This window comes from Mustelus asterias, unplaced genomic scaffold, assembly GCF_964213995.1.
Source record: "Mustelus asterias unplaced genomic scaffold, sMusAst1.hap1.1 HAP1_SCAFFOLD_106, whole genome shotgun sequence".
NCBI lineage: Eukaryota > Metazoa > Chordata > Chondrichthyes > Carcharhiniformes > Triakidae > Mustelus > Mustelus asterias.
Window position 1 is genome coordinate 106,574 of NW_027590150.1, and position 21,975 is coordinate 128,548.

At 47.6% G+C, this 21,975-nt stretch overlaps 1 protein-coding gene across 1 annotated transcript; it reads right to left on the reverse strand.

Moving 5' to 3' along the window:
- Positions 1–6,357: 6,357 nt before the first annotated feature.
- On the reverse strand, positions 6,358–20,114 carry LOC144484418 (uncharacterized). Its single transcript, XM_078202955.1, has 4 exons — positions 20,030–20,114; positions 13,312–15,416; positions 8,212–8,373; positions 6,358–6,874 (listed from the first exon to the last, which is right to left on the reverse strand). The coding sequence occupies exons 2-4, from the start codon at positions 15,231–15,233 to the stop codon at positions 6,358–6,360; spliced, it is 2,601 nt and encodes an 866-aa protein (XP_078059081.1). The 5' UTR covers positions 15,234–15,416; positions 20,030–20,114.
- Between the last annotated feature and the right edge of the window lie 1,861 nt (positions 20,115–21,975).

Here is a 21,975-nt window from a genome sequence, read left to right on the forward strand (position 1 = left end):
AGGGAGTCACTCTGTCATCCAGCCTGCAGAGACACCGGCGAGTTCACAGTGGGGAGAGGCCGTTCACCTGCTCTCAGTGTGGGAAGGGATTCACTCGGTTATCGACTCTGCAGACACACCAGCGCATTCACACTGGGGAGAGGCCATTCATCTGCTATCAGTGTGGGGAGGGATTCACTCAGTCATCCAACCTGCAGAGACACCAACGAGGTCACACTGGGGAGAAGCCATTCATCTGCTCTGTGTGTGGGGAGGGATTTAGTGAGTCATCCAACCTGCGGAGGCACCAGCGAGTTCACACTGGGGAGAGGCCATTCACCTGCTCCCTGTGTGGGAAGGGATTCACTCAGTTATCCGATCTGCAGACACACCAGCGAATTCACACTGGAGAGAAACCATTCACCTGCTCTCAGTGTGGGAAGGGATTTGCTCGGTCATCCAGCTGGTGGAGACACCAGCGAGTTCACACTGGGGAGAGGCCATTTACCTGCTCTCAGTGTGGGAAGGGATTCAGAGTTTCATTCTTGCTGCTGAGACACCAACAAGTTCATGAGTGATTCCAGGGGTTGGATTCTGCTGTTATTGTTTCTGCTCTCAATTACATCCAGGACTGCATTTTGTTCATTCTCACAGTTGGTCAATGGGGAGGGTCGGGGGGGGGTTTCTTTCTGCTGGACTTGCCGGTCTCATGACTTTGCCTCCAGTGGGCTGATGCTCTTTGAGTCTTGTTGCGAATACCTGGTTTCAAATTTCACAAGGATCACAGAGTGACAGGGTGTGAGGAAGTTCAGAGATATTTAGTCAGCATTTCTGTTTGAAACTCCCCCAATGCCCATCCAATTTCCTTTGTAATTGTTTATTGTCTCCACTTCCTCCACCCTCGTAGACAGCGAGTTCCAGGTCATTACCATTCACTGCATCAAAATATTCTTCCTCACATCCCCCCCACTCTGCATCTCTGACCCAAACCTTAAATCTGTGTCCCCCTCGTCCTTGTCCCATCAGCTAATGGGAACAGCTTTTCTTTGTCCACCTTATCTAAACCTGTCAGAATCTTGCCCACCTCTATCAAATCTCCCCTCAACCTCCTTTGCTCCAAGGGGAACAACCCCAGCCTGACATCGACAATAAAGAACAAACTAACAGAATATGTTACTGTCTGAAATCAAATGGGAATGTTTAATTTCTGTTTTAAAGATATTGTGAATATATTGTCCTGGACAATAAAGGAATTGGAATAACTCACCTTGGGTGTGGTTGAATGGAATATATCAATCTGATATCCACCTACAGTTCAGTTAAAGTCTGGATTTGTAGCTGGAAATCCCTCCCTAACAGCACTGTGGGTGTACTTACACCTCAGGCATTGTAGCAGTTCAGGAAGGCAGTGTTGGGGTTGACCACGGCCGAGGCAGCTACATACAGCCACATATTCTGTTATAATTGAAGGACTGCAGATTGAATGTGAGGCATTATGGGACTGGACTATCTTGACCACATTCCTGTGACTGCTCAGTTTCTGCAATCACGGACCAGTAAAGCTGCTCAGCAGGGCCCCTCTTATCAGCACACAGGCAGCTGCACTGAGTAACCGACTGCTAACGGAATAGGCTGGGATGTGGTGGAGATCAGAAAGTCCTGAGTATAGTGAGTCATTGTGATGTCACAAGGTCAGTTGTTATAAGGTGTCTGGTCCACATGATGAGATGGTCCAGAGCTGTCCATGAGCTGATCACACAGCCACATGATGCCTAATAGTTAGCTTGATTGGATATGTCTCTAATCGATTCATATTGTGATTAGTTTGTAACCAGCCGGAATGGGCTGCAGTAAATGAATAAGAATGTGTGATTTTCTATGTTCAGGGTAGAGGTTGCAAGGTGAGATCAGCGACTTCCTCCCCGCCGCTGTAAAATAAAGACCATTTGATGATTGGAACAGACCTGTGTGTCGAGCAATTTGTCTTCAATCATTCTTCACTAACGCAGCCAAGTTTTATACCGTAAGATATATGAGCAGAATTAGGCCATTTGGCCCATCAGGTCTGCTCCACCATTCAATCATGGCTGATAAGTATCTGAACCCCATTCTCCCATCTTTTCCCTGTAACCTTTGATCCCCTTACCAATCAAGAACCTCTCTATCTCTGTCTTAAATCCACTCGATGACCTGGCCTCCACAGCCATCAATGGCAATGAATTCCATCGATTCACCACCCTCTGGCTGAAGAAATTCCTCCTCATTTTGGTCCGAAAGGGTTGTCTCTTTATTCTGAGGCTGTGCCCTCAGATCCCAGTCTTTCTTACTAATGGAAACATCTTCCCCATGTCCGCTCTGTCCAGGTCTTGCAGTATTCTGTGAGTATTCATATTGTTGGTTCATTGTTTTTCAGGGGCGGGTAATGAATGTGTTCAATATATACTGACATATATTTTCTTTTAATCTATTCTGGGAGAATGTTTAAAAACTTCTGGTTTATTCTACAAGCAGTGCTATTTCGCGGAAGAATGCATCTCAGGGGACCACCAGCAGGATAATTACTCATTTCAGCCATGCAGTTGTTTATCAAAATGGGCTTTAATGGACTTGTGTCTGTTGAAAGGAGGGTTTTGCTAAAAGGATTGGAATGTGGGTTTAGGAATGCCGGGTCTTGTGATGATGGGGTTAATGGGAGGAGTGAGGCGAGGTTTGGAGTTTAGCTGGAGTTCTGGTTGAAGACGCGAACTTCTGGAAGCTGTTCTGAAACTCCCTTTCTCTCTGAAAGCTCCTAGATTTTCGGCATGTATTATAGCCAGTATATTGGTAGCATAGTGGACAGTGAAGAAGGTTTCTCGGGTTGCAACGGGATCTTGATCAAATGGGCCAGTGGGCTGATGAATGGCAGATGGAGTTTAATTTAGATAAATGTGAGGTGATCAAACCAGGGCAGGGTTTACTCAGTTAACGGTAGGGCATTGGGGAGAGTTATGGAACAAAGAGATCTAGAGGTACAGGTTCATAGCTCCTTGAAAGTGGAGTCACAGGTGGACAGAATGGTGAAGAAGGCATTCGACATGCTTGGTTTCATTGGTCAGAACATTAAGTCCAGGAGTTGGGACATCTTACTGAAGTTGTAGAAGACATTGGGTAAGACCACACTTTGAATGCTGTGTACAGTTCAGATCAACCTATTATAGATAGGATATTATTAAACTAGAAAGAGTGCAGAAAAGATTTACTAGGATGCTACCGGGACTTGGTGGTTTGAGTTATAAGGAGAGGTTGGATAGACTGGGACTTTTTTCTCTGGGGCGTAGGAGGCTGAGCGGTGATCTTATGGAAGTCTATAAAATAATGAGGGGCATGGATCAGCTAGACAGTCAACATCTTTTCCCAAAGGCAGGGGAGTCTAAAACTAGAGGGCATAGGTTTAAGGTGGGAGGGGAGATAAAAAGGGTCCAGAGGGGCAATTTTTTCACACAGAGGGTGGTGAGTGTCTGGAACAAGCTGCCAGAGGTAGTAGTAGAGGCGGGCACAATGTTGTCTTTTAAAAAACGTTGTAGACAGTTACATGCGTAAGGTGGGTATAGAGAGATATGGGCCAAACGTGGGAAATTAGGACTAGCTTGATGGTTAAAAAAATAAGGGCGCCATGGACAGGTTGAGCCGAAGACACCGTTTCCATGCTGTAAACCTCGAAGACTCTATGATCTGTGCTTGTTAACTGTATTTAAAGTGGGATTTGAACCTCTGAATGGATGTTGCTAAGTTAGAAATTAAATTGTTTCCTTTCATTTTAAGTATTGTTCAGCTGTTAATTGTTTACGTTAGTGTTGTATTTAAACAGTTGTGAATAAAGTTTATTTTAATATTAAAAAATCCCTATTTTCTCATCACTCCTGGAGCAAAGTCTCCTCTCCTCACATTTTTCCCAAAAAGAAAAAATGTTGGGGTCTCGTCTGGCTTCCTAATATAACTTGGAGTTCCGGCCTGGTATCCTAACAATGGTTACAGAGTGACCAAGGCTGGGAACTAAATATTGCAGAATATTTGACACTTTGAAAAGATAGGAAGCTGAGAAAAGGAGGTGGGGTAGCTCTGTTAATGAAGGATGATATTAGTACAGTCGTGAGAGATGTCCTTAGCTTGAAATAGCAACACGAAGGATCAGACTGGGTACAGATGAGAAATAGCACAGGAAAGAGGTGGGGGTGGTCCCTCAGCCTCCTCACAGTAGTTACCAGTCGGACAGGGTGTACAGGACACTGATGCAGACTCCCTCAGAATACACGGCGTGCAATGGTTAACATGGCCTGAAGAGTAAGAAAACATTTTGAAATGATCAAGGCACTGACACAAACCCCATAGACAAACGGACTTTAAGACAATGAAGATGGACTAAAGCTTAAAGGAATTTTGGATAGGGACAATTGAAGGCTCGGGGGTAATAATACTTCATAACATTTATCCATAAGGTGGATCCAGGTGAATGGAGAACTGGAGAATCTTTTATGTCCACACAATCTACTGCATTGATTAAATGTACTGACTATAACTCAGAGTGGATCCCTCTCTCCGGGAATCTTGTTTGTGGGGTGTCGGGAGAAAGGGAGGAATGTTGTCTGCCCACACCCTGTAGGGAGGGGGATGTAACACCACACTAAACTGTACGCTGGAAATTTCCAGTGCCCACCATGAACCCACACAGGTGGCATCCCATGGAGAAGGGGAACACAGTGTGACCACCCAGGAGCCTCAATACCAGTACGGTAACACCCACTGCCCAACGCCAGGTTCTGCTTCCACCCACCAGGCCCCCAACGACAATCAGACTTTTGGTAATAATCCACATCCGGCCTCCTCACAGGGAGCGGGTAGAGGGGGATTCCTAACCAGCTAATAAGATTTTCAGACAGAATAGTAATAAAGAGTTAAATAAGACCATAAGATATAGGAGCAGAAATAGGCCGTTTCCCCATCGAGTCTGCACCACCATTCAATCATGGCTGATATGATTCTCATCCCCATTCTCCTGCCTTCTCCCTGTAACCCTTGATCCCCTTATTGATCAAGAACCTATCTATCTCTGTCTTAAAGACACTCAATGACCTGGCCTCCACAGCCCTTTGTGGCAATGAATTCCACAGATTCACCACTCTGACTGAAGAAATTCCTTCTCATCTTAGTTTTAAAGGAGCGTCCCTTCACTCTGAGATTGTGCCCTCGAGTTCTAGTCTCTCCCACTCTTGGAAACATCCTCTCCACGTCCACTCTATCCAAGCCCCTCAGAATGATTCTTGAAACTAGTGGATAGTTAACAGGGGAATAGACTATACCTATGTGTCTGCAGTAAGAAGATTAAACAATTACAATTTGAAAACATATGCTGATATTTTTAAATGTATTTTGAAAATGTTCTAAGTATTGCTCACATCACCCAAAAGCAAAGATGCTGCAAAGTATGATGGTATCAGCTAAAAGTTCAGAGCCAAAGGCCTGGGATCCCTTTAGTTCGTAGAATTTATATCAGAAAGTTTCTTATGAGGGAACACACATTGAAACTTTATGAAAAGAGATATTCATTGTCTGGACATAGAATAGATATGTACCTGGATGCAGGAACACGTGTCTATTCAGTTTGGCAATGAGCCGGTGGGCACATTCACTTTGACCTCTATGATGAGCGGTTATAGTTACTTAGCAATAGGGATGGGTTCAGCCAAGATGGGGGTTAGCACCTGGCATTGAATGGATAAATGAGATATCATTATGCTGACTGGCAGAATGTGGTTGGCTGGGGTACTTGATAGAGATTTATATTGATGTGTGTATACTAAATGTAATTGATTTTAAGCTAATATAAGGCAGGAATTATTGATAAGAAAATCTATTGATCTGTTTTTGATTGTACGTCAGAACCATCGGAGTGGTTTTTGCCGCTCTGGAGCTACTTAACCCTTTGATGGTCTCCGGGCAGCTGCTTGTTTGTTTGTTTTAAAATAAATGTTACATCTTTATACAGAGATACCTGCCTTGTGAGTTTTACATTGTTTAAGTTAAAACATAATTGGCCATCACAAAATACCCCACAACAGAGCGGGTGAGGATAATCGATGGTCCAAAGGGAAACTTACTGAGATGCTGCTTCCCAACAGGAAGTGGATCCTGAAACTGTCGGAACATCTACTGGAGTTGAGGAAAGAAACCTGCGCTGCAATGAATGTGATAATCCTGACAGCCTTAGGGTGGAGTCAATCTTTATTTGGTGTAGATTTATTCACGGAGTGAAACATTACAGGTGTATACCTCCTAACTCCAGGCACCGTCACTAACTGTCCCTTTATAGATCCAATCAATAACCTCCACATGTAGTTCACCTTAATCGATACAATTAACACCCACAGTCAGAGCATCAAGAAAGGCTCCAATCAGTGTGACTGCTCTGGTGTCCCAGCAGCTCCGATGACCAAGTGAATCCCATCCACACACAGGGCGGGTGAAAGGCCTCTCCCCAGTGTGAACTCGCCAATGGCTCAGTCGGTTGGATGACGTTTGAAACCTCCTTGTGCAGCGAGAGCAGCAGAATGGTCTCTCCCCAGTATGAATGCACTGGTGGACCTTCAGGTCGGCAGAGTTTCTGAAGCAACTCCCACAATCAGAGCATTTAAATGTTTTCTCATTGGTGTGAGTGCACTGGTGTCTCAGCAGATTGGATAACTGAGTGAATCCCTTCCTACACTCAGAGTAGGGGAATGGCCTCTCTCCCGTGTGAATGTGCTGGTGTATCAGCAGGGTTGATGAGTCATTGAGTCCCTTCCCACACTCTGAACAAGTGAACGGTTTCTCCCCAGTGTGAACTTGCTGGTATATCAGCAGATTGGAGGAATTACTGAATCTCTTCCCCCACACAGAGCAGGTGAATGGCCTCTCCCCAGTGTGAACTCGCTGGTGTTGCTGCAGAGTGGATGAATCAATGAATCCCTTCCCCCACACAGAGCAGGTGAATGGCCTCTCCCCAGTGTGAACTCGCTGGTGTCGCTGCAGAGTGGATGAATCAATGAATCCCTTCCCACACACAGAGCAGATGGACGCCTCTTTCTGCTGTGCCTGGGTCGATGGGTTTCCAGTTCACAGGGGGCATGGAATCCTTTCCGACAATCCCCACATTTCCATCATATCGTCAGGGTATGGACGGCCTTGTAACTCTCCAGGTTTGACGATTTGGTTCCCTGGATTTAGTTCTCCAACCTTCACCTTTAAGGGAATAGACCCTGACATTGCCCGCAATAGATTTTCCTTAAAGGTGACCCATTGTTCAGCCATCAGCTTTTCTGCCAACATTTGATTCCAACTCACTCGACTCAGATCCATTCTCATCCCATCGAAGGTGAGGCTTTCCCTTGATTAATGATCCCTGTTCTGGATCGTTCCTTGTCCTTTTCCATGGCCAACCTGAACATTATGATACAATGGTCACTCTTCCCTCAATGCTCTCCCGCTGATATTTGATCCACTTGGGCCAACTCATTCCCCAGAACCAGGTCCAGCAGTGCCTGCCCTCTCATTGGAGCAGAAACACACTGCTGCAGAAAATTATCTTCAACACCTTCCAGGGACTCATGTCCCTCTTGTCCCTTTGCACTATTTGGTTTTGTAATTGGTCCGTTCAAATGTTGGCTCGGCAATGATTGGGTTAAATCAGTCTCCATAGACTTTGTGATGTAACAAAGTATAAGGAGGGATTCCCCGAGCACAGAGATTAGTCGAGGTTTCACATATTGCATTAACTGGTGCCATGGCATTTGGGGCAGAGCAGGGAGCATTTCCGTGGAGATGCTGCTTCTACCCAGAGTGTAATGGTAATGCTGCTGCACTTTGATACGACTGCTCAGACATTAGCCTGCGTCAGCTCTTATTGATACTGAATAGAATCTAACCACTGTCACCAATAAGGGTTATCACTGGCAATCATTTCAGAGTTTGGGAAAAGGGGAGAAAGGGCTAATTGACTCCCTGAACCCCATTTTCTAAGATCGCTGTGTCAAAAATAAAGTCTCATCTCCCCCTCTGGCTCTTTTGCCAATTACCTTAGAGGGACTCACTTTCTGTTAAAGAGCCTGCCAATGAGCCCAGTCCCGGATGTGATTAACAGCAGCAATAACAGCAGAATTCAACCCCTGTGATCACTTGTGAACTCGTTGGTGTGTCTGCAGGTGGGATGACTGAGTGAACCCGTTCCCACATACGGTGCAGGTGAATGGCCTCTCCCCGGTATGAACTCGCTGGTGTCTCTGCAGATTGGTTAACTGAGTGAATCCCTTTCCACAGGCAGAGCAAGTGAATTGTTTCTCCCCAGTGTGAACTCGCTGGTGTACCCGCAGATAGGATGACATTCTAAATCTCTTTGAGCAGTGAGAGCAACTGAACGGTCTCTCCTCAGTGTGAATGCGCTGGTGGGACATCAGAACCTGAGAGCTTTTGAAGTTGCTCCCACATTCAGAGCATTTATAGGGTCTCTCATTGCTGTGAGTGACTCTGTGTCTGCGCATGCTGGATAACCAAGTGAATCCTTCCCCACACACAGGACAGTTGAACGGCCTCTCCCCGGAATGTACTCGCTGGTGTATCCGCAGGCTGGATAAGTCAGTGAATCCCTTCCCACACACAGGACAGGTAAATGGTCTCTCCGCAGTGTGAATTTGCTGGTGTGTCTGCAGATGACATAACTGAGTAAATCCGGTGCCACAATCAGAACAGGTGAATGGTCTCTTCCCTGTGTGAATTCGTTGGTGTGTTTGCAGGTTGGATGAATCATAGAATCCCTTCCCACACACACAGCAGGTGAACGGTCTCTCCCCAGTGTGACTGCGTCGATGAATTTCCAGCTCAGATGGGAACCTGAATCCCTTCCCACAGTCCCCACATTTCCACGGTTTCTCTATGGTTCGGGTGTCCTTGTGACTCTCCAGGTTAAACAATCAGTTAAATCTCACACAGAACACGGGTACAGTCTCTCCCCACTGTGAATGCCGCAATGTTTTTTTCAGACTGTGTCACTGGTTAAAGCTCTTTCCACAGTCAGTGCACTGGAACACTCTCACTCAGGTGTGTGCGTGAGACTTGGTAAATTCCCAGTCACGCTGATGTTTAAAATCTCCAGAAGCAAAAAGAACAGAGAAATATTTCTCCTTCTAGGTACAAAGGCTGATGATGTTCAGGACATGATGAATTGAATGACTCTGTCAGATATTGATGTGACATTTGCTTTGAGATTACTGTCTGTAAATCCTCACCTTCTGATATTCTGTAAAAGGAATTTATTAAAGTCATCACTGTCAATACAAGATAGAAATTCAGAAGAGACAATTCTACTTTCTGTGGAACATTCTTTCCTCTCTCATTTCCCAAAAGCTGTGAATCTCCACACACTCTCCCTCCATTCTCACTCTTGTTGTATCTAATATTCACCCTCCCAATTCTCCTGAAGGTGCTGATTGAGGCTGATTGACAGATCCATGCTCACTGCTTCCTGTCCTGGCCACAGAGAGCTGAAAATCTCCATGCAGGCTGTCAAACAGATAAATGTCTACATTACTGGAGTAAAAATGTGTGGAATGTACAGACTGAATTCACTTCCTTTCCCTTCAGTTACTGCAAGTCCCCAATGTTCCCCAGAATGAGAAAATAAATTGAAAGGGGGAGAAAATAAATTGAAAGGGGGAGAAAATAAAGTGTTTTACTCACAGAGACAGCAGGAAGATTTTGTCTGACTGCATCTCCATGTTCATTCACAAAACGCCCGCGCTCTGATTGACTGGAGGACCAGAGTACTTCCGGTCCTCCAACTCTTTCCATTGGTCAACACTTCAGCATGAAGGTCAGGAGGTGAGCTCTCTTTGCACATGCGCAGCTGCCCCTCTCCTCTGGACATGCGCAGTCCAATGTGGCCCGCCCGCGTGGTGGATAGAGCGGTTTCTCCATCGTGGGCGATTATGGGAGCTGCGGCCGCCATTGCTCATCCGGAGCCCAGTCTCTAAACTCCTGGGACTGTGATGGAAAGTGGGAGTGGGGGGCACAGTGACCCCACCCTGACACAAAGTACATGTGGGGAGTCACTGGATTGGATTGGGATGTCCCCTTTACAAAACAGTTTGTAAACTTCAGGTGGAAAGATTTAGACACTTGGGTGATATTGGGGAAGGCAGCAGGTGAGTGTGAAACTGATCCCGAGAGTCAGCACCTTCAGGGGAGGAGAAGGGGAGGAGAACTGGGGAAAAAGAAGGTGGAGGATAGTGTTACAATCAATCATAAGAACATAAGAAATAGGAGCAGGAGTCGGCATCTAGCCCCTCGAGCCTGCCCCGCCATTCAATAAGGTCATGGCTGATCTGACGTGGATCAGTACCACTTACCCGCCTGATCCCCATAACCCTTAATTCCCTTACCGATCAGGAATCCATCCATCCGCGCTTTAAACATATTCAGCGAGGTAGCCTCCACCACCTCAGTGGGCAGAGAATCGTATCAATAGGCCTGCATGAGTTTCCTCCAGGTGCTCCAGTTTCCTCCCACAGTCTGAAAGACATGCTGATTAGGTGCATTGACCCGAACAGGCGCCGGATGGTGGCAATTAGGGGAATTTCACAGTAACTTCATTGCAGTGTTAATGTAAGCCTTACTTGTGACTTATAAATAAACTTTACTTTAGGAAGGAGGAAGTCTGTGGGGACAGAGATTTATAGTTTGAGATGAAGGAGGATTTTGTGTGACATGTATTTACCCCATTAATTCCCCCAACCCATACACTAAGAGGCAATTTGCCATGGCCAATCCACCTAACCTACACATCTTTGGAGTGTGGGATGAAATCGGAGCACTCTGAGCAACCTCATGCAGACACAGGGAGAACGTGCAAACTCCACACAGAGAGCTGTGGCACAGTGGTTAGCACTGCTACCTCAGAGTGCCAGGGATCCGGTTCAATTCCAGTCTTGGGTGACTGTGTGGAGTTTGCACGTTCTCTCTGTAGCTGCATGGGTTTCCTCTGGGTGCTCAGGTTTCCTACCACAGTCCGAAAGACATGCTGCTTAGCTGCATTGGCCGTGCTAAATTCTCCTTCAGTGCACCTGAACAGGCGCCAAGCGTGACGACTAGGGGATTTTCACAGTAACTTCATTGCAGTGTTAATGTAAGCTTCCTTGTAACACCTGAGGCCAGAATTGAACTCGGGACCCTGGCACTGCTGATCACTGTGCCACTTTGCTGCCTGTGTTTTGAGAAATCATATTAAAATCTGGAACTCAGATGGGGATATGGATTGGTGTTGAGTGGGAAGGTCTGGATCAATGCATTACTCCAGAGAGCCAGGAATCAGATTTACAGAATGGATCCCTGTAATAGCAGCAATCCCATTGCTATATGTTGGTCAGACTGAGGAAAGTATTTAAACTGGACACCATAGGGGTGTTAAAGGATAACGTACTCATGGAATTTATGAACTATCTGAAAGAATATTGAGAGCAAAGAAATCAATCTGGAAAATTGTAGTCACTTCACGTTGTTCCAGGAGAGGTGGGATTAGGTTGTGTAGATGTCTGGTTTTACACAGCACACAGTCAGCCTGTGGTTTCACCCTGGATGAAGAATCTCTGAATTGTACCATTCAAATCACTCAATGGGTTTATCAGGGGCCAGAATGTCTGCTCAGAAAGAGGAAGGTTGGTGTGAAACCAATGAGAAGTAACACAGACACTCACAGACACCCTCACACACACACTCACAGACACCCTCACACACACTCACAGACACCCTCACACACACACTCACAGACACCCTCACACACACACTCACAGACACCCTCACACACACACACAGACTCTCAGATGCCTCAAAATATCTCCTGTCACCTTATTGTTCTTAGTTTTTTTGAAATAAATCCTGAATGAGTTACATAAATACTTGTTGAGCTTCCCCTGAAAGACATCGATACTCTTCATTTCACTCCCTGTGGTCATGATTTCCATATTCGCACCACTCTTTGGGTGGAGAAATTTATCTTGGATTTCCTATTGGGTTTCTTGGCGACTGTCTTGTATTGATGGTCTCCAGTTTTGCCCTTCTGCACAAGAGGAAACACTATTTCAAAACCTTTTATAATTTTGAAGCCCTCTATTAGGTTCCCCCTCAGCCTTAATTTTTCAAGAAAGCGTGAGCGTGTCAATCCTTTCCTGATAGATAACCAAACACACAGTTTCAAAATCATTTATGGGATGTGGACATCGCGAGCTTGGCCAGCATTTATTGCTAACCTCAGATTGACCTTGAGAAGGTGGTGGTGAGCTGCTTTCTACGTTTCTGATATCATCATTAAAAATCATCTCTGTACCCTTCTCCAGTGCCGAGATATCTTTTTTATAACACGGTGACCAGAATAGCATGCAGTGGTCGGTAAGATTCTTGATCAGGGAGTCACAGGTTATCCAAAAGTGGTTTGAGCTTATCCATGGTTTTAAATCAGAATATTAAGAAGCAACAATTTAAAAATGATGCATTGTAAACGGGGGGAAAAAAACAGAAGACCCATGGCAGGTGACTCGCTGGGGTCTCAGCACTGATCCTGCATTACCCCAATAATCACTGCCTGCCAGTTGGAAAAAGACCTGTTTACTCTTACTCTATTTACTGTCTGCCAACAAGTTTTCAATCTCAATACAATCGCCCCAATCCCATGTGCTTCAATTTTTATGAAGAAGTTGCTGTGTTGGTGGACGAGGGGAATCGGGTTCACATTTTCTATCTCAGGGCATAATCAGCAACAACTTGTATTTACACAGAGTGTTGTGGGGCTGGAGGAGGTTACTGAGATACTGAGGAACTTTTTTAAATTAATTTTTACTGGATATAGGCGTCACTGGCTGGGCCAGCATTTCTTGCCCATCTCTAACTGCCCTCCATTTCAGAGGGCATTTGAGAGTCAACCACATTGCTGTGGGTCTGGAGTCACATGTAGGCCAGACCAAGTAAGGATGGCAGGTTTCCTTCCCGAAAGGACATGACTGAACCAGAGTGGTTTTGACAAGGATCAACAATGGTTAAGGTTTGTCATTAGACTTTTAATTCGAGATTTTAATTGAATTCAAATTTCACCATTGCCTGTGGTGGGATTCGAACCTGGGTCCCCAGAGCCTTACCCTGAGTCCAGTGATAATTCCACTGTGCCGCTGCCTCTCCTATTCATCCAATTGTTATTGTTTATCTCAGGGCGCAGAAACAACAGAATCCAACGTTGCCGGTCACACATGAAGTCGTCTATGTTTCAGCAGGCTGTAATACTGAGTAAATCCCTTCCCACACATGGAGCAGTTGAACGGTTTTGCCCCAGTGTGAACTCGCTGGTGTCTCTGCAGGCGGGATGGATCAGTGAATCCCTTCCCACACATGGAGCAGTTGAAAGGTTTTGCCCCAGTGTGAACTCGCTGGTGTCTCTGCAGACGGGATGGATCAGTGAATCCCTTCCCACACAGGGAGCAGGTGAACGGTTCTGTCGCAGTGTGAGCTCGCTGGTGTTTCAGCATATAGGATGAATCAGTGAATCCCTTCCCACACACAGAGCAGGTGAACGGCTTCTCCCCGGTGTGAATGCGTTGGTGTCTCAGCAGGCTAGACGACTGAGCGAATCCCTTTCCACACACAGAGCACAGGAACGGCCTCTCTCCAGTGTGAACTCGCTGGTGTCTCTGCAGGTTGGATACCTGAGTGTATCCCTTCCCACACACAGAGCAGGTGAACGGCTTCTCCCCAGTGTGAACTCGCTGGTGTCTCTGCAGGTGGGATGGATCAGTGAATCCCTTCCCACACTGAGAGCAGGTGAACGGTTCTGTCGCAGTGTGAACTCGCTGGTGTCTCTGCAGGCTGGATACCTGAGTGAATCCCTTCCCACACACAGAGCAGGTGAACGGCTTCTCCCCGGTGTGAACTCGCTGGTGTGTCTGCAGGCGGGATGAACCAATGAATCCCTTCCCACACACAGAGCAGGTGAACGGCCTGTCCCCTGTGTGAATGTATTGGTGTCTCAGCAGGTCAGATGACTGAGTGAATCTCTTGCCACAAATGGAGCAGGAGAACGGCTTCTCCCCTGTGTGAGTGCGGCGGTGTGTCCGGAGGCTGGATGACTCGGTGAAAGCCTTCCCACACTCGGAGCAGATGAATGCCCTCTCCCCGGTGTGAACAGGCCGATGTTTCAGCAGGTGTTGTAAAGAAGCAAATGCTTTCCCGCACACAGGGCAAGCGTAAGGCCTCTCCCCTGTGTGAACACGCTCGTGTATCACAAGCTGGGATGAACGAGGAAACATCTTCCCACACACGGAGCAGAGGAATGGCCTCTCCCCAGTGTGAACTCGCCGGTGCCTCAGAAGATAGTGAGACCGAGTGAATTCCTTCCCACACACCGAGCAGGTGAACAGCTTCTCCCCAGTGTGAACTCGCTGGTGTGTCAGCTGGTCAGTTGATTGAACTTCTTCCTTTCTACACATTGAGGAGGTGAATGGTTTCCCTCCAGTGTGAATACTCTTGTGTGTCAAAAGGCGTGAAAATCGAGTGAATCTCTTCCCACACAGGGAGCAGAGGAAAGGCCTCTCCCCAGTGTGAACTCGCTTGTGTGTCAGAAGATGAGATGAATGAGCGAATCTCTTCCCACAAACAGAACAGGGGTACGGCTTCTCCCCGGTGTGAGTGTCCTGGTGTCTCAGCAGACTAATCCTTCTTTTGAAGGTCTTCTCACATTTAAAGCATTTAAAATGTCTCTTCTGAGAATGACCCAGTTGGTGAACGGTGCAGTGGGAGGACTGAGTGAATCTCTTCCCACACTGGGAGCAGCTGAATGGCCTGTCCTTGGTGTGAACTTGTTGGTGCTCAGTGAGATGCACTGAGTCGCTGAACGACTCCCCGCAGTGGGAGCAGCTGAATGGTCTCTCGTCAGTGTGAAGGAGCTGGTGCTCTGCAAGGCGGGAGGACTGGCTGAACCTCTTCCCGCAGTGGGAGCAGCTGAACGGTCTCTCGTCAGTGTGAAGGAGCTGGTGTTGGGCCTGTTCCTCAGGCGTCTCAACGCTGTCCCCAGAGTCAGAGCTTTGAAGAGGCTTCTCATCAATGTGATCGAGTTGGTGAGCCAGCAGGTTGGACGAACACATGAATTTCTTCCCACACACGGAGCAGGTGAATGAACTCTCACTATTGCGAGCTCGCTGTCGTGTCAGCATGTTTTCCAGCTGTATCAATCCCTTCCCACAGGAGGAGCAAGGAAACAGATTCTCACCAGTTTCCAACTGAGATGGTCAATTAAATCCCTTCAGATGCACAAATCTTCAGATCCCGATGAACCGATTGACTCTGTCTGACGTGAGATTCGATCATCCAGACTGCAGATCCTTCTCTTCAATTTCCTGCAAAATCAGTTTACAAAGAATTACATGGATGGCAGAGTGGTTAGTACTCCTGCCTCACAGCACCAGGGACCTGGGTTCGATTGTGGCCTTGGTTACCTGTCTGTCTGGAGTTTGCGCATTCTCCTCGTGTCTGTATGGGTTTCCTCCGGGTGCTCTGGTTCCCTCCCACTCTCCAAAGATGTTCAGGTTAGGTGGTTGCCCCTTTCTGTCCCAAGATGTGTAGGTTAGGGAGATTAGCGGGGTAAATATGTGGAGTTACGGGAATAGCCTGGGTGGGGTGGTCTGATAGGCCTCCTTCTGCACTGTAGAGATTCTATGAATACATGAGATACACAAAACACAAACAGGCCAGTCTATTTTTTTAATTCATTTTTAACGGGGTGTGGGCGTCGCCGACTGGGACAGCATTTATTGCCCATCCCCAACTGCCCTCCATTTCACAGGGCATTTGAGAGTCAACCACATTGCTGTGGGTTACATGTAGGCCAGACCAGTTAAGGCTGGCAGATTTCCATCCTTAAAGGACATCAGTGAACCAGATGGGTTTTTACGACAATCAACAATGGTTTCATGGTCATCATCAGACTTTTAATTGAATTTAAATTTCACCATCTGCTGTGGTGGGATTCGAACCTAGGTCCCCAGAACATTATCCTGGGTCTCCGGATTGCTAGTCCAGTGATAGTTCCACTGTGCCACTGCCTCCGCCGCCACCCTCCCACCCCTGCCCCCGCCGCCACCCCACCCCTGCCCTGATCTGTACTGGAATTTCTACTCCACACAAATCTCCTCTCATTCTGCTCACCTCAACTCAGCTTTTCAGCTCAACTTTTTAATCCCTTTTCTCTCATGTTCTCATCTGGTTTCCTTTTTAAAGCATCTAAAGTATTTGACTCAACCACTTCCAGTCGCAGTGAGTTCCATATTCTAACAAGAAATATATATCTCCTCCTAGAACATAGAACAGTACAGCACAGAACAGGCCCTTCGGCCCACGATGTTGTGCCGAGCTTTATCTGAAACCAAGATCAAGCTATCCCACTCCCTACCATCCTGGTGTGCTCCATGTGCCTATCCAATAACCGCTTAAATGTTTCTAAAGTGTCTGACTCCACTATCACTGCAGGCAGTCCATTCCACACCCCAACCACTCTCTGCGTAAAGAACCTACCTCTGATATCCGTCCTGTATCTCCCACCACGAACCCTATAGTTATGCCCCCTTGTAATAGCTCCATCCACCCGAGGAAATAGTCTTTGAACGTTCACTCTATCTATCCCCTTCATCATTTTATACACCTCTATTAAGTCTCCCCTCAGCCTCCTCCGCTCCAGAGAGAACAGCCCTAGCTCCCTCAACCTTTCCTCATATGACCTACCCTCCAAACCAGGCAGCATCCTGGTAAATCTCCTCTGCACTCTTTCCAGCGCTTCCACATCCTTCTTATAGTGAGGTGACCAGAACTGCACACAATATTCCAAATGTGGTCTCACCAAGGTCCTGTACAGTTGCAGCATAACCCCACGGCTCTTAAACTCCTGTTTGATTTATTCGTCTCTGTTGTCTGTTCATGGTTCCCAGTATTGGAAACACCAACAAGTGGAAACATTCCATTCACATCTACCGACTTATCCCATTCAGAAAGCCTATATCAGAAGAGACAACTCTTGGTTTGAGCTTGTGTGTAAATCTTCCCTTTCTAACCCCCTGTTTAAGAAAAAGTGTCCAAAATCCATCACGATAGAAAATCGCAATATTGTCTCAGGTACAAGTAATTCAGAAAGCTATTATTTATTGTGAGGGGAATTGAGTAAAAGCAGTGAAGTTATGTTTCAGTTGCACAGGGCATTGGTTAGACATATCTGGAGCAGTGTGTACATTATTGGTTTCCTTATTTAAGGAAAAATATGAGTGCATATTATTCTTTAACTGCTTTATGAGAAGCAGTTCATAGAAGGTTTAGTAGACTAACACCTGGAATAGGTGGATTGTCTGATGAGGAGCAGTGAGACAGTCTCTGCTTGAGTTTAGCTTCTGCTCGACTTCAAAAGAGTAAGAGGCAACTTCATTTAAACCTTCAAGATTCTGAAAACTCTTGACAGGGTGGATATGGAGAGAAAGGTAAAAGCAAATTACTGCGGATGCTGGAATCTGAAACCAAAAGAGAAAATGCTGGAAAATCTCAGCAGGTCTGGTAGCATCTGTGGGGGAGAGAAAAGAGCTGAAGCTTCGAGTCCAGATGACCTTTCGTCAAAGCATAAAAAAGGCATAGAAAGTGGGAGATGTTTACACTGTGAGGGGATGAAAGATGGGTCCAAGCCACAGGAACCAGGGGAAAGGATGCTAATGGCAGTCCATAGAGAATATAGAAGTGTGAATGGCCAAACAGCAGAGAAGCTGAAGAAGTTGTGATGGATGAAGATGTTGGGGGGGGGGGGGGGGGGGGGGGGGGGGGGTGGATTGGAGGGAGGAAAAATTGAGAAAAAAGGGGAAAGGCGAAGCAAAGGGGGAGAAAAGGTGCTGCCTGACCTGCTGAGATTTTCCAGCGTTTTCTGTTTTGGATCTGGAGAGGATGTTTACTCTCAGGGGAGAATCGAGGGAGTCGCTGTTTTAAAAAACAGCATTGCCCATTGAAAACAGAGATGAGATGTTTTTCTCTCAGAGGGTCATGAATCTTTGGATTCACGTTCTTCAAAAGTGGAAGTAGAGTCTGATTTCAATGAGATAAATCTCTTGGGGTGACAGGGATCAGGGTATTGAATTTGATAATCAGCCATGACAATAATGAATGGTGGAGCATGCTCGAAGGGCCGAACGGCCTTCTCCCAGCTTTTATTTTCTATGTATGTTTCTATGTAAGAAGTCTCACAACACCAGGTTAAAGTCCAACAGGTTTATTTTGTATTTGCTACCAAATAAGCCTGTTGGACTTTAACCTGGTGCTGTGAGACTTCTTACTGTGTTCACCCCAGTCCAAAGCCGGCATCTCCACATCATGTTTCTATGTAAACATGAGGAGCCTGGGGCTGAAGTGTAACCAAAAGCTGTGTAACCGCTTTAGGTAACTATACAGGGTTTTCAACTCTCACACTGAATATGTACATGGCCCATGGACTCATCGAGGCTGCAAACAGCAGCTGCAGCCTGAGGGTGGGTGAAGCTGTTTGGAAACCTATTGCACTTTGTGCTATAGGACCGGGAGCTAGGACCTGGAGGGGAAGCAGAAACATGAAGCCCCGCCCACTCACTGTTGCGTCACGAAGACACTGCGCATGCGCTCTCCTCCCTGCTGAATCAAGATGGCGGCCGTTAACCTGAGCCTCGCCTCGGGAAAAAGACCGTAACTTCAGGTGGCTGGCGGAGAGGGGGGCTGTGGACGCCGGGGTGACCAGAATCGGGGACGTGCTCGATGGCGGAGGAGCGGGCTGGATGAGTCCCCGCGTGCTGGCTGAGCGCGCGGGGACGACCGTCCGGCGCGCGGCCAAAGCCATCCTAGACCTTAGGACGGTCGTGCTCGGCCCCGAAACTGCACGCAAACTTGAGACGGCGCAGGCGTGCGGTGGGATCCCACCCGAGCGTTCCCCTGTTCGGGCGGAATTCCGCATTGGCCCAAAGCCTCAGCCCCCTCCCCTGGGTGAGGTGCCCCACAGCCTGAGCCGCCTCGCGGAAATGCCCTCCGTGCCTTTTTCTACCGCGCGGAGGCGTTTCCTGTGCGGGCTGCTGCTGCACACCCTCCACTACCGCCTCCTCGCCTGTCGCCCGGATACACCCTGGCGGGCCTTGTTGCCGCCGGGCGGCGGAGGTCCCCGCTGGAGGTCCCTCTACGGAGGGATCTCCCCCAATTACGTCGGGGACCTGGGGTGGAGGGTGATGCATGCAGCAGTTCCGCACAACCGTAGGATTCACTGGTTCATGGGCTCCGAAGACTGCCCTTTCTGCGGCCTTGTGGAGTCCGTGGACCATGTCTATGTTGAGTGTCTTAGGCTGCACTCCCTTTTTGTTTTCCTGAAGAACCTTTTATTGATGTTCTGTTTACACTTCAGTCCCACGCTCCTGATCTACGGACACCCGGTGCGGAGAGGGGAGGGTCGGGATGGCGACCTCCTCGTGAACCTGCTCCTGGGCCTGGCGAAACGCGCCATTTACCGGTCCAGGCAGCGGGCGATCGAGGGGGCCGTCCATCCTGACTGTCTTCCCCTCTACCGCGGCTACGTTCGCGGCCAGGTGTCCCTGGAGAGGGAGCATGCGGTGTCCACGGGCGAGGTTGACGCTTTCCGCGCCCGCTGGGCACCGCAGGGGTTGGGGTGCATTATTGACCCCAATAATCACATTTTAATTTGATGTTTTTTAAGTTTCCTTTGTACTTTGATTTCTGTTCGGGCTGTTCCTCCTCCTTTTTGGGGAGCTGCCCCTTTTACTTTGTCCTGATTTAATCTGAGTTTGTTTACTTGGTTTGGTTTGACCTAAAAAGAGGTCGGGAAAAAGACCGGAAGCTGCAAACACAGACCGACGGGCTCATTTTCGAGATTTGAGGCCTTGACCAGGTATTTAGCAACCCTCTACGTCCATCCGCCGGTTCCATTGCTCCCTCTATGTTTCCGCATCCTTACCGGCTGCTGATGAGACAGAGGAACATCGCTCCGATTGCTATCACCCACACCGTGCGTGCTGCAAACGCCGTTGCTTACTGCGCATGCTCCAGACTAACATTTCTGCGCATGCGAACCTCCTCTAGTGCGTTGTATGGGGACACCTCAGCCCCGCCCCTCATTCACTCCGATTGGATGGAGGACGAGCCTCTCTTGCTCGGTCCTCCAGCCCCCCCCCCCCCTCTTCCTATTGGTCCGGAGCTGCCGTCAATCAGTCCCCGCGCATTGTGATGTGGAGCATGCGCAGTGTCATTGCTGTCCTTGGCGCTTGTTTGTCCCGGAGAAGCGGAGTCAGCGTTAGGCGGTGGCTGGGAGGATTTGGAAACACTTTGTGGATCCGCAAACCCTTCAGAATCATTGTCAGCTCCCTGGTTTGCAGCTGCGGGGCTTCTCCCTCCCTCCCTCCCGGGAACAGGCCCAGGTTAACGGCCCCATCCTGGCTCAGCCACTGGAGGATGGTTCACATCAGAGGATGGGGGAGGGGGACAATAAATAAGAGGTTACACTTTGGCCTCAAATCAATGAGGACTCTGATCTCTGGGAAGGAAGGAAACCCTGGGAGGTGGGCGGGGAGGATTCACAAACACCCGCTGGAGGCTCCAACACCCCCAATAAGACCCATTGGTTTTATTGTCAGTCTGCAGACTGGAGAACTGAGTCCAGACAGAGGAGAGGGAGAAAACTGGGAGTGGAGGAAAGAAATGGTGAGGTGGGTTTGAATTTCAGCCCAGGGAGGAGGGAGAGTGTGTGGGACGGGGATTTACTGATTTGGGGGAACAAGAGAGGAAAAAATGTTCCAAAGAAACTAGAATTGTCTGTTCAGAATTTCTATCAGGATTGACCGCGATTTTTGTAAACTCCTTTTACAGGTGAGGTGAGGAAACATCACATAAAAATTAGACTGAGTATCGATTTATTTGGACCTTAATATCCTGAGACTTTGAACGTGGAAGGAGAAATGTTTGTCTGTTCTACCTGGAGGAGAAGATTTCAAACATCAGTGTGACTGGAAAAGCACTGAGACACACACACCCGAGTGAGAGTGTTCCAGTGAACTGACCGTGGAAAGAGCTTAAACCAGTTACACAGCCTGAAAAAACATCACACCACCTGAAGAAACATCACACCATTCACAGCTGGGAGAAACTGTACGTGTTCTGAAGCTTCAACTGATCATCCAACCTGGAGAGACACAAGGACACTGGCACTATGGAGAAACCGTGGAAATGTGAGGACTGTGGGAAGGGATTCAATTATCCTTCCCATCTTGAAACTCATCGTCGCAGTCACACAGGAGAGAGACCGTTCATCTGCTGTGTGTGTGGAAAAGGTTTTGTTCAGTCACAACACCTGCAGTCACACCAACGCTCTCATTCCAATAAGAGACATTTAAAATGTTCCAACTGTGAGAAGAGCTTTAAGAGCAAAAAGCACTTGAAACAACACCAACACACTCACACTGGAGAGAGGCCATTCATCTGCTCTGTGTGTGGGAAGGGATTCACTCAGTCAGCCACCCTGATGAGACACCAGCAGACTCACACAGGAAAAAGGCCGTTCACCTGCTCAGTGTGTGGGAAAGGATTCATTCAGTCATCCACCCTGCTGAGGCACCAGCGAGTTCACACTGGGGAGAGGCCGTTCCCTTGCTCCAAGTGTGGGAAGGAATTCACTCGGTTAGACACTCTCAGTTTGCATCAACATGTTCACACTGAAAAATTACTTTTTAAACATTACGAATGAGAGAAGAGTGAGTTGCAGACACACCAATGCATTCGTGTTGGAGAGTGGATGCTCACCTGCTCTGTCTGTGGAAGGGACTTATTCAGTCACAACACCGATTGAGACATCAGTAAGTTTTTGTGCAAGGGTGGGATTCTGTCAATCACTTCCATTGTGTGTTTCTG

What these genes read in the sequence shown, in the direction of transcription:
- LOC144484418 (XM_078202955.1), bottom strand. Translation starts at nt 15,233, where the DNA reads ATGCTGACACGACAGCGAGCTCGCAATAGTGAGAGTTCATTCACCTGC. An exon ending in TGTGGGAAGGGATTTACTCA is followed by an intron (nt 8,374 to 13,311) that starts GTATTACAGCCT and finishes AAAGAGATTTAG; the next exon opens with AATGTCATCCTATCTGCGGG. An exon ending in TGCACCGTATGTGGGAACGG is followed by an intron (nt 6,875 to 8,211) that starts GTTCACTCAGTC and finishes GTGGGGGAAGAG; the next exon opens with ATTCAGTAATTCCTCCAATC.